Source organism: Labrus bergylta, chromosome 4 (genome assembly GCF_963930695.1).
Source record: "Labrus bergylta chromosome 4, fLabBer1.1, whole genome shotgun sequence".
NCBI classification, from domain to species: domain Eukaryota; kingdom Metazoa; phylum Chordata; class Actinopteri; order Labriformes; family Labridae; genus Labrus; species Labrus bergylta.
The window spans coordinates 30994606-31008063 of record NC_089198.1 but is presented as its reverse complement, the minus strand read 5'-3'; the positions used below and the strand labels follow the sequence as shown (position 1 = coordinate 31008063).

General features: G+C 41.8%; 1 protein-coding gene across 6 annotated transcripts in view; it reads left to right on the top strand.

Moving 5' to 3' along the window:
• Positions 1–13458, top strand: part of astn1 (astrotactin 1) — a 415934-nt gene that overhangs the window by 64601 nt on the left and 337875 nt on the right. For all 6 annotated transcript variants that reach the window (XM_065954366.1, XM_065954365.1, XM_065954364.1 and 3 more), the window contains exon 2: positions 10475–10656. In XM_065954366.1, coding sequence (XP_065810438.1) covers positions 10475–10656 — 182 coding nt within the window. The remainder of the gene's footprint in view (positions 1–10474; positions 10657–13458) is intronic.

The window sequence follows — 13458 nt, the reverse complement described above, 5'->3', positions numbered from 1 at the left end:
AGGGATGAAATCTGTGTTGTAAAGTTGTGTAGGCTGCTGTTGTCATTTTTGATCTTACATGTAGAAATGATTATGATGACATCAACTCCTGATTATCAAAGACAATGACGATTGTTGTGCATAACTAACTTTTAAACAGTGTGAACAACAAACCCTTACACATGTGAGGAGAGGCCAAAACCAGAAAAAAAGCAAACAAGAAGAAAAAAGGAGGATTAGAGCTAGAGGTGGGTGATATGGGAAAAATATCATATCACAGTTTTTTTTTGGGCAAAATCATGATCATGATTTTATCACAATTTTTTTCATACTGTTCTTTAGACAAATTTGTAAGTTACTGACCAGTTCAACCAAACTTATTTCTCTGTATAATGTTTTTAAATGCACAAAAACTGTGCTGACAAGTTTAATCTATTTGAAAAACATCTTTGTAGGCGGTCTGGAGGTCTCACCCAGAACATCTTTAGCAACAGAAATGTCTTTCCCTCAATTTGATCAATATTTATGCACAATTTGAAGGTTTTCCTCACCACTTTCAAATGATGATTTAGTTATGTGTCCTCTTTTTATGTTCATCAGGAACATTTTCACGCAGTGATGCATTAATTTAAAAACATGTAGACTTCGAGTTCTTGTGTTTCTGTTCTATTTAGCCCTGCAGAGTTCCTACAGCTGTAGCTTCATACAGGCTCTGCAGCCTTTGTTGTTTTTTCTGACATCATTTAGTTTGGTTTATATATAATCAAGCAATACACAATGTGTTCATTCTCTGACACATGATCAAAGTAAGTTTTACTGACAGGAGAGTTTAATTCATAGAGGGGGCGGGACATTGTTGATTGACAGACAGACAGTCACCATGGTTACTCACTCTCACCTGCCTGCTGCTTTGTAACGTTGTTTAGCCTAATCCCTATAGGTTCAGTTATCACAACAGGTGAGCTTCGGGTGGAGAGGATTGATAGTAACTTTTAAAAACTGAGAAAGAGCAGAAAACACCGACAGCAATATTTTAAACACCGGGGTTATATCTCCACTAACTGTCTGAGCTCCGCCCTGTCTGTCTCTGACTGTTAACGTCTCTCCGTGTCGCTATCTGAGATGTAGACTAATCTTAACTGTGCACACTATGCAGATAAGTTAACTGTTGCTCACAGCGTGTCGGTTTGGAAAAATATCAGAACAGTTGCATATAACCGAGATGGAGTTGTTTTTGCGGACTTTACTTTTAAGTATCGTTTTCGTTTTCACGGCTGCGGAGCAAAAGAGGGGGAGACGCGTCTGTGTCGGAGCATAAACTGCAGCATGAGAGAATAAACACATACGCCCGGTTCTACGATCTCTCTACTTTGGCAGATCGTCAGCACATTAAAATCCTTCACGATCTAAGATCGTTATATCGCCCACCACTAATTTGAGCGATTAGAGCATCGACTGTACAGTGTATGTGATCTATGTTATTCCCTCAGCTTCAGTCGTCCCCTCATTATTCAGTGTGTATACGTCTTCACTTTATAAAGCAGTAGCTTCTCATCATTTAAATAATTTCATATCCTGTGCAGAGGAATCTCAGATCTAAAAGTTGAGATGTAATAACATTACAACTCTTTCTATTGTGGCCTTTCTTTTTTTTTGAGTGATGGGCTCTAGGATCCATTGAAGCTCAGTTTCCATGGCGATATTTGCTACTACTCCGTCTATGCCGCCCATTCAAACAGACTTCGGCAGGGTAAGGGTATAAATATAGTCTAGAAAAGTCTATTTTTTTAATAAGACATTGGCAACATCAGAGACAAACCACTTTCTCCAAAAGGTCACCACACAGATTCAGATCATCTTTTTTATCCACTGAAGACATCAAACTTTCAGCTCTTATTATGTGAAAGTCAGCCGCTAACCTTGTGTCAAGGCTAAAGCACTGTGTTTACCGCGCTAAGTGAGTACTTCACAGCCCCCTCAGAAATCAGGCTTCACTTTGGTGTGGTTGGAGGACGGGCTTGAAGGACGACCTCGCTGTGTTCACGTTGGAATAATGATCTGGAAATGAGTACCCATGACTCTCCTTCATTCTCTTCCTCCGTCAGCTCAACAACGTCGTGCTCTCTTTAACAGTCTCTCATTATGACAAAGTTTGGTGGGAAAAATCTGGATCAACAGCTGCAAAGTAATTTAAGCTTATCGCCGTGCCCTCTGTTGACCGCACAATGTGACGATTGTTATCGCCCCCCCCGAGGGAACAGAGTTTACACAGGAAGAAAACGCTTGTGGCATTACAACCTCCTGGGAGGGAGCTCAGACACGAGTGGCATTCTGGGAGGAAACAGACGTCTTTGAATCTTTTTATGAGGAAAATGTCAAAAAAGAAGTGTAAATACCAATGCCTCGTTTTATACATACTTTATATCACTTTTCAAATAGAGTCCACTCATCAGCTCACCATGCCTGTGACTGTGCATTTTAAGGAGACCTGTTGTACTGATCTGTGTTCTAGAGACATAAACATCATGTTATAATGTTGGGTGTCCAGACTAAACCTGGGCAAAGTGTTAAATCATGAGGTAAACGTATGTTGGCATACTCTGCAGAGTTGTTTCCGGGATTCTCCGAATAGCTTGTTTTCAAGAGTTTAGCACAAGTCCATTGAGATCGTGACCTCAGGCTCTGCCATCTCCATACTCTGGTACCTCCAACTTTGAGCACAGAAGAACATCCCCCTGCCCCTGGTAACTGTCAAGGGCACCATGGGCGGCTTACTTCTGGCTGATCAGAAGAAAGTGGGCGTTTAGGGAGAGGGGTCTTAAAGAGACAGCAGCTGAACTTAACTGTTTTCCTGACAGAGGCTGAATAGGGCTGAAAAGAGGAGTCTGACAGAAGCCAGTATAAGATTCATAATGAGTTGTCATGGTCTGCAAATCATGCAAAGCTACTTTTTAGGCAGTGGGAGAACCAAGGGGTAGCAAAAAAAACCCACCTAGAGACCTGATTAGCAACCCCAGTGGGTACCCCAAGGCTGCTGGAAGCTTCCTTTTTTAATTTCAATGTAGCACATTGCATTTTGTTAATAATAATGTAATTTAAATTGTGTAGACTTTTAATTATTAATCTGCAACGATTTAAATACATTTTATGATTAAAGCATTGTCACACCACTTTCAAACCTTTGTTCACTTAAAGTGTCATCTTGGTGTACGCCTGTTCATTTCAGGGTGGCTGTGGCTCAGTGGTAGAGTCAGACGTATCTCAAACAAAAGATCAGGAGTTCGATCCCCAGCTGATGCTGCCACATGTCCGATGTGTCCATGGGCAGGACACTTTACCACAAGTTGCTCCTGCTGCTTTGTTTGCGGTGTATGATTGTGTATGAATGGGATTAGTTAAAACTGATGGTCACTTTGCACAGCAGTCTCTACCATCAGTGTGTGATTGTGTAGGTGTGACTTGCGGTGTAAAGCACATTGAGTAGTCAGAAGACTAGAAAAACCACCTTATAAGCTCAAGTCCAATTTACATTTCACCCTTTTCAGGAAAGCCAAAAGTGAAATCTGGATTTTCCTTCTTTCTCATTGTTTTTGTGTCTGCGAGAAAAAATGGAGGCAAGCATTTTGTCACCTTCACAGGGTAAAAACAACCTGCTTTTTATTCAAAGAAAAGTCTACATTTCTAAATGTAATTGTCGACGTATTGTACCTGTAACCGGAAAAAAAAAGTTCCTGCATGGTGTTCACAGTGATCCGAAGAACTGGAAGCTCCCAGAAGGCCTGTATGAATGTGTTGCAGTTTCGAGTTAAACACTGAGCCCCTCATTTCATCCAGAAGCACTCTCCAATAAGACGAATGATTTCATTCCTTCACTGACTCTGCGCCGTGCTGTCATCGCCTGGAACAGAACTCAACCTTCCCCCCGCTGGGTGCTCAAATCTGACAGCATTTGCTGAATTCTCCCCAAAAAAAAGTTGCTCTGCTATAACCCTGCTTTACTGCACTTTGTTTATTTCCATCCTATTGCATTAATCTTTGCCTCATATAGTATTATCATCTTCATCCCCTAAATCCCCCTGTGAGGATTTTCTAATTACATCAGATGTGCTTGAATAAGCAGAGGTCTCTTTGAGTCACAACTCGGAGTATGAGAGGAAAGATTTACACTGAGTTTGTCATCTTCATTTTAATGATAATTATCATGTAAGCAAACTTGTGACAGCCGGAGGACGCGCTCTGAATCAAATTCAAGCTGTGCAAGCGCTACGTCACTCAATCAGAGAGTGGATGCAGCGTTGGTCCGTTGCAGTGCCGCCCGCTTGTTATTGTTTCGGATTAAAGAAGAAGGCTTTCTCGATGCTGAAGATAAATGCTGTGTCATTTCAATGCTAAACAAATTGAAAACTCCTCTAAACTAAATGCTTCAGCAAATCTGCATTCTCAGGCGCTACGCTAATAACGCTGCGTTATCAGATTACTTTGATCCATTTGAATGCTTGTAGGTGGCCTCTTTGTCTCGTCTTTCTCCTCTCCCTTCTCCACTCTCTTCCTCTCCTCTGCAGCTCCCTCACTTTCCCTATCCATCTTCTTTTCTTTTTTTTTTCCTTTCCTCATGTATTTTTTTTTTCCCCTCTCCCTTCCTCTTACATCTGCTGGGTGGTACTTTACATAGTCCCGTGCAGTAAGGCAGAGTCTCATTAATCCCCCTCTCATGGCAAACTAGTCCCCCGGGGGGGAGAGAGAGAGTACACTTTTTAAAAGTGCCCTGTCACACTCTGGCACATCATTTGCATTTAGGTTAAAACCAACAGAGACTCTTAAATCTTATCTACGGGCAGGGGGAACTCCCTCTTCACTGCGGCAAGAGGCCATCGGTTATTGTCAGGCCAAACCTTGTTATACTCACACACACACACACACACACACACCCGCCGTGTCACAGTAAATGCATTAAGTGTTTGGTTTGTAAACAGGTTATAATACAGATAAGGGTTATGGCTATTATCCAGCATGTGAGTGTTTCCTTTGCAGTAATCAGCCTAATGGGCTGTCAGACAAAGAAAGTGGTGTACACACTCTCACAGTGGGGAGCGAGAGCATTGTAATCCAATGTGTGTGAAAAATATTTATGATGCCTGCTTTTACCATGAATACTTAAGGCAGGTAAGTGCTTCCATGTAGATGGTACACATACAGAGCAGACATTAGCTTGCTCCATATTTTAAGAAAACCTGGCTGTATAAGGGTGCCCAAGCCTGTGTGACCCCCAAAGTCCAGTTTCTATAGTGTGAGTGCACGGGTACACATCGACAGCCTTCCATAATCGAGAAATCCAGGAGACTTCTGTCTGTATCTGACTACCATGACTCAAAATAAGAATAAGTCAGTACAGTAGCTGTCATGTTCTCTGTGTTGTTCTTCTATTCAATGTGCAGACAAAGACTCGAGCGCGTGTCAATTTTTTATGATTTTATTTTTTTAGTCTGCCTGTCATCTACACTGAGCATACGTTTCCTATCATGTTTTAAAATGTAATTTGGCTATTTAATGTGAAGACAGACAGACTAATTACATTATGACTGACATTTTTTACATTGCTTTAAATATTGGCAGAAGCAAATGTTTGAGCCACCTTGATTGAATCAAATTAAACAGATTGAAAAACAGGTCACAGTCATGCAGCAGGGGTCTAGATTAAGGTTGTCCAAATGTTTGATACTTCCATACTTTTTTTGATGCCACATGTTTTAAACGGATGTGACTCTGGTTTTTTAAATCACCCATAATATCAAAAAGTACCAAAACTTAAAAAAAGAATATGGATTTCCTTGGACAGTTGTGTAAGTGAGCAATTACTCCTTCAAAAATAAAAACTTCTTGCACACTGTATAAATTGCACAAAAAAAGTTGGCAAAGCTTCCATAATGTGGTGAATGTTTTTCTGCTAACTTTGTTAATTAAAAGCGAGAAATGATCCGGGGTTGGCTGTCTAGGACGTCCATTTTTATCGCCATGGTTACCAAAATCAATGTTGTTCGATTATTACTTGAATTGTCTCTGAAGTTTAGAAGTCTGGTATCGGGCCAATTATGCTCTAGATATACGAACATACTACAAAAAAAAACACTGCCACAAACAGAATGTTTTTTTTGACAGACCCTCACTCCATGGACATCGACTTCAAATATCACTTATTCCCTGTGAAGAACTCTGACTCACTAGTTGCCCGACCTTGATTTGTTTAATTGTATTTCCTCCCATAGCTACTTTAATGAAAACTCGCACAGCTTTTAATCAGATCTTTAATTACCTGTGTGAGGATCCTAAGACTTGAATAGCAGACCCAGATATATAAAAAAAAACAGATGGAAATAACTCAAAGCCCTGAACCATGTGAGACCTGCATGGTGCAGGTGCTAAGGGTCTGAAACTGGATCCATGTTCCTGATGTCTGCACGCTGTGGAAAAGCCTGTGATCAGCAGGAAAATCCTGCTTGCAACTACATCTTGGTGTGTAATCAGTGTAATGGTCTTGTACAGCGCGGGGTTAGCCTGTGTTTATATATAGAGCTCTACACGAGGCCCTTACAGTGATAAGTAGGGGTCCTGGCTGAGAGCTGGATGCCTTGTTTCATACTTTATGTCTGTTCAGTTGCCGTCCCGTGGCTCTTAAGTTGTTGTTTTCAACCTTATCCCCGCCCAACACACACCCACACGCACACACACACACACACACACACACCCTTGAGAGTGCTTTAACTTCCTGCTCCAGTCATTCAGTTCTGGGCTTTTCCTTTTGATCAGGCCAAATCCTCATTATTATTTACAGACCCTGATTCCTCCCCGCAACCAGCGCTGCCCTGCTACACAAATAAAACCATCGCATTCGATGGACTTTGATCAATTATGGACATTCTGTGTCACTTTAGTGCAGCCCCACCAACCAGGCTGCTCGGCATTGTGCTCGCTCTGCGTCTCTGCCCGGTTCATTGAGACATCTGTGTGCAAAATGAGCTTTAAATGATTTGATGGCTTGTACACCAGCGGAAGCGGCGCAATATATCTGTACATTAGATTTATGCACGGCACTGGATCATGCTGGCAATTAGTGTAATAGTCTATTTCATGGCAGAGTGTCCAAAGTAATCCATAAGCAGGATAAGGATGTGCACTGTGTACCATCCTGCAAATAACAGCACTAAACAAGTGATTGATGTGCAAATTCTTAATTAGAAATGCTGAACGGGAGGAAGGTCCTCAGATACCAACAATGGAAACTATAAACCAGCAATTAAAGAATGCACAAAGAACACACTGAGTGGCTACTGATATAAATATTTTGAGTGAGAAAATGTTTTATGAAAAGCTTTAAAAAGAAAATACGGATTAGCACTTTGGATAATTTGATATTTCTTTATTGCATCTCTGGCACTTCTCAAAAGTAGTGCTGTCAATTGAATAAAATTGAATACAACAGTTGTGTTTAATCATAGAGGCTGTGATTAATCACCATTAATAATCACATGAGCTTCAGAGATAGATAGAGAGAGAGAGAGAGAGAGAGAGAGGTCCACTGTACATCTGTCTTGTAAAACCCTGATTGAGGTGCCTTTCTCATGTCATAACTGAAGCTTCTCATGGCTTTGTTTGAAATAATGTTAATGTACAGCTGCTTGCTGCTGATGCTGTGCTCCTATAACTCCTATAATTAAGAGAATATCGAGTGGAACTTTTCAAAATGAGAGGCGTACTCCTGCTGTTTGTGTCTGTGCGCATGTGTGGATAAGTTGAGCAGGTTAAAGATTAAAGTTTGTTGCAAATACTAAATTAATTTAGACACATTTGATATCAGTAGTAACCTAATATTAAAATATACCCTAAGATAAAAGTGAAAAAAAAATAAAAAATTGTTGATCCCCACTCTGGTCTTGGTTAGTGTGGTCTTGACTTCTACCGCTTCAGATGCTGTAGGAATGACTGAGTGAGTACAGAGTGAAAGCATCATGGTGGTCAGTGTGTTTGGGGTAGAACAAGTATAGTTTTGGGGGAATTGGGATTTAAAAATGACCTATATATGTGTAACTATATTTTTTATCATAATTAATAAAACACTGTTACATTCAAAAGTGCACATTGAGAACGGTTATTAAATCACTTACATGTAACCTGTAAGTCTGAAACAGACGTTATTCAGTGTCTAGACTGTTTTTGAGCCGTGAATGTGCAGTGAAACACTAACATCTGAACATGAACAAAACTCAGTTGGAGCTGCAGCGTTTGTTTGTCGACTCGGTGTTTGGATTCAGTGTCTTGTTTGCGCTCTCTGTGATCTATATTTTGATTTATGTCTCCCTCTCAGCAGCACTCACACTTCTCAGGACTTATGAGCCTGATGCATCGTTGCTGCTCTTCAAACTTACATCACAGAAAGTCACCCATAAAGCCCCGCCATGCATTTGTAATGTTTTCCATTTCTGCACTGTGTGCTTTGGAATACAGAACCTGGAACGGTGAGGAGTGGGAAGGACTGTGTGAGGAGCTGAGGAATGACAAAGACAAGTGTTTCTCCTGCTCTGCTGCAGTCAAACCATCATCATTTTACTCATCCTCATCTACTGTGTTTAATAAGTGTCATTCTCAAATGGATATGAAAGCAACTGACCACCGTTTACAGTGTAACACCTGAAAATGACTTGCAAAAAAGAGGAAGGTGGGTGTTGATGGCATATCAACTTCTTATTTCCCTTGTAGTGACTCAACTGTTAGAATGAGCGCTACAACTATATGATTGTTGAGTTAAATGCCATCATCAGCATCCTGACAGGTTCACAGTGTGAAGGCAACACGTAATTGCAGGAGCCACAACGTGTATTTTACCGGTGTTGATTATTTGTAAAAGTTCCAAAATTATTCAAAATACACTTCACCATGTTTCTTTAATACTAATATGTGCCTCGAGTCCGTCTACAAACCCCCCAATGATGAGAAAAGTCCATCCTCTCCGTCTTTTGCCTGCTCCACTTTACAGAAAACGTTTGCTCTAACAGGCTGTTTGGAGATGTTCCCTTCATGACATCACAAAGGGTAGTAGCCCCTCCCCCAGGTGGGTGACACTCCCACAGCTAGGTGTTTGTTCTGCCCTCTGAGTCTGCCTTCTCACTGTAAACAATAGGACATGGAGAGAGAAAGCACCGAGTACACCCAAGTCCTTCCAGAGAGGGGGCGTGGTTAGACACAGCTCATTTACATATTTAAAGGTACAGACACAGAAACAGCCTGTTCTGAGCAGGGCTGAATAGAGGGGTTTATAGGCATGATCAAATACAGGATCAGAGTGGATTTAGAACAAGACACTTCTCAGACATGTTTTGGGGAGATCTGAGACTTAATCTTGTTTAAAAGGAGGATATTCTTCAATCTTTGAGTCGCTACATAATAATTAGCTCTTTTTTCTCCTTCTTTACCTTCTTTTTCTAGTGTGTCCTCTTTAGTCATCAGCACTTTACAGAAGTACAGCTGTATGTCTATCATAATATCATAATCATGATGCGAGAGGATGATCAACATCCAATTTGTTTGACAGCCATGAATGTGTGATCAGTTTGATGGTAGCAGTAACAGACTTGGCACACTGATGTAACACCACTGTTTCAGGTTCAGGTTTCTTTATTTGTACCTGTAGGTCAATCTTGCTGCAGGTTGAGTTACATAATAAAATACAAATGCAAAATGCATGCTACAAGGGTAAAAGTGCAGAAGTCCTTCATTAAATTTCCAAAAACCACATCAAGCAAGCAGAGTCACCGAGCAGTTAAACTGCAGTTAACAAACAGTTTCCACCTCGCAGGCCTACACAGAGGATTGAGATGACATCATCATTACTGGTCGACACACAATTGCTTGTCATCTACTCTTAACTCCTCCATCATCCTCCATCCTCTCCTCTCTCGGACACATCATTGGCAGTTTAGGGAAGGAAGGCTATTCAACAGTATTTCCAACATCTTTCATACTTCAAAGATTCAGCCTATTCAGACGCAGCATTAGCTATAAAGAGTCCCCTTATTCAGCATGCAGCATTCACAGTGCAATTTCTTAGATAGTTGTTTTTGCTAGTATTAGCCTCTACTCTCTATGAATAGGATTTGCTACTTTGTACCACATTTCTTAGCCAGTATGTCTCTCAAATGTTAAGTCCTGATTACTAGAAAACAGCATCTTCAAATGTTATATCTGGTGTAGCAGGTAGCCAGAGCGGTTAGGTCACGCACCCCAAGTTTGGTCTTCGTCAGCGGCCGTTGGTTTGTCCACCACCTCTTGTCTCTCTTCAGCTGTCCAATCCAGTAAAGGCCAACGACTTAAAATACAACGATCCTGGTTAACTGCTCACACTCGAGTGAATATTCTCGATGATGTTGTCCAACGGTTGTTAGGGAATATTGCCCGCAAACATCTTTTCATGTATCCCCTCTTTGTCTTTTTTTGTCTCTGACAGAGATCTCTGGGAATTCAGAGGACATCCCTCTGGTGCGCTGGAGGCAGCAGTGGCTGGAGAACGGCACTCTCCTCTTCCACATCCACCACCAGGACGGCAGCCTGAACCTCCCCGAGCCCACCGAAGACCCCGCCAACAATTCTGCCAAGGAGGAGCTCCGCATCCTGCACATCTCTGTCATGGTAAAAAGCCTCTGTGTTCTGGGACTGAGTGATCACAAAGCTGCTGCTAAAGATGGATTTCAAAGTCTGATGTTGAGGAACTTCTTTTAATTGGATCTCTTTCATTTGCAAAATTCAAACACAGAAGGAAAGAAATTACTTTTTTTTCCCACCCTAAGATGTATATAGATTCAGACATATAAAGTTGTTTTAGTGAGGTTAAGTTATTTCCCTGAAGCTAAAACATTGTCTGAGATATCATCTTTGAGATAACATCCCCCCCCCTCATCTTGTTTTTGTTTCTCCAAATGAAACAGCTGACTGCACTCTTTTTTTTTATTATTCGGGTAAAGCTTTAAAGGAGCAGATTAATCCCGCAGACGTCTGTCATGGTCCGATGGCTGCTTGAGAGGCAACAAGGTTTCATTAGAAAACATCTCTGTCTTACAGTTCACTCCCCGGGATAATAACTCTTCTTTTGTTCCAGAAGTACATGAAATCTCTGTCAAAGCTTTGCACAACAACAACAACAACAGCAGCTCTGCCACTGACAGATTTGTTTATACTGGACACATACTGAGTGACTAGCCTGCTTTCCTGCAGCCTGCCACAGGGCACAGAGACGTGCAACATGGAGCACGAGGGTGTTACAACTGCACAGACATGGAGGGAGTCTGGCTGCATTTCTGTACTAAAACAGTGGGTTTCTTTGGGATTTAAATATATGGAACAGATGAATGCATTACCTTTTTTTCTTTTATGCCTATAGGCGGCAAAAAAAATCTGTATTTACGTGTGGAACATATATTTACAGAGCTCACATAATGTAGATTTGTGCATGCCTGCATTGTATCAAGCCTTATCTGCTTTGTCGGCAGAGTAGGAAATGGATGCTTAGATCTCGCTGCTTCCTCCCCTTGCCTGCGGAAATGTATATTTATTAGATCTTAGATATGCCACACCTACTCCCAGTGCCCTTTCCCAGCCCAAAGACATTACAATCGCACTTTGATAGATGAGGTGTATTTTCAGACATTGAAAGCATATTATAGCTGCATACACAAATGATTAGTCAGCTTGAGGAGACTTTTGCCAGCAGCTACATCTGCTGAACGGAAGGCAGGGAGTCGCACTTTCCACACACCCGCTGAATGTCACCCATTTTGAGACCTTGAAACAGATAACCGACCTTGACTATCCGCAGGTTTTGCACGTGTGAGCAGGCTGATCTGCGGGGCCTGCACATGGCTTGAGTGGTGACATGTTTAAGTGCAAATGAGGAAAAAAAAGCAGAGCAGAGGTTCTGCTTCTTACCTCTTTGATTCCCCTCTAATCTCAATTTTTTTAGTCCCTGCCCTTTCTGCATTTCACATCTCATCAGCCTCAGGTCTGTGTCTTTGTGCTACCTGCTTTGCTAATTCCTCTCATCCTGAAAAGAGCCGGGGTGGCAGGGCTGCCACAGCGGTGTTTTTTCCTGAAGGTGTGGGTAGAGAGGGATTAGCATGCAGATATGAGCAGACCGTGACAACAGATGGAAGCCGTGTTGCCGCTGCGCTGCCCAGGCCCCTGCTGCAGCTTGCCACCCGGCTGGAGGCCGCGACCTATAAATCCAAAGCCGTGTCACCCCGTTCGGCTCCTTGTGGATACAAAAGGGGTCCTGAAGGGCTGCTATACGAGCGTCTGAGCTCAAGCTCACACCTGTCACTGGAGCTCTCTCCATAGTGTGTTTTAGGACACTGCAGGTCATCAGCAGTCAGCACAGGCAGTGGTGTGGGGAGACATGACAGAGGAGGTGGGAGACAGCTTTGGATGTCTCAGTTACTTAAAGTCTATGCCAAAAAATCTAAGGAAAACTGCTCTTATGCAACAAATAGTCAAAGGTAATCTATTGTTCTGGTTTACACCAGCTTTAACAAAGAAATCTTTGAGGTTATGTGAAGTGTGGTATCCAGTTTAAAGATGCCTGGTGACTGAAAAACAACAACAATGCAACAATGCGGAAGTAGTGGGCAAAGCAACAGAGTCCACTATACGATGATATAATGAGAATATTTGTCTTTATATTAACGCTACTGATGAACAGAAAACATAAGGCTAACGTTTAATTACTTGCACAGAGATCTTAGCGGTTGTGGGCAGACAGTTTGTACACCGCGCAGCAGTCACAGTTTATAAATTTCACTCCCCCTCCTATTGACTCAAGGTGAATTCTCCGGAGAATATCCTGCTGCATTCAGGTACATATTGGGGTACAGATACATACAATCTGACAGTCTGTAAAAAGACAACTCCCACCCCCATAACCTCTGCCAACCACCATTACAATCATTACTTTGTTTCTTTCTAATTTAGCTTTTCTGTTTTGTTGTTTTGGCTTTTTTTTGTTGTTGAGATATACGTATATACACACAAAAAAATGCAATGCATGCTGAAGAGGTAACCGTCTTGAATGATTAGTGTGTCTGTCCGTTTCAATAAAGTGAATATATTCACTATATATCTCAACGGTTGATTGAGCTGCTGCCAGTTTTTTTTATCAAATGCTTGAAATGACTCTGAAATTATCCCAGGTTCTGCACACCTTGGCCAGGTGGGCTCAGCCAGGAAGCAGAATGTCTAATCGGACACAGGTCACTGCCTGGCCACTGCGCCCACCACGAGACTGTTTATGCCTAATGGATGAGCTGTGACTCGACACTTCAGTAGGATTGAAGAGGAGCCAGGATTATTATGGGTCCGATCCTAAAGGGAAATCAGGTTCAATGAACTGCACCAAAGTCAGGGTCCAAGGCCAGAAAAGCATTTTTTGTTGTTTCAGCCAGC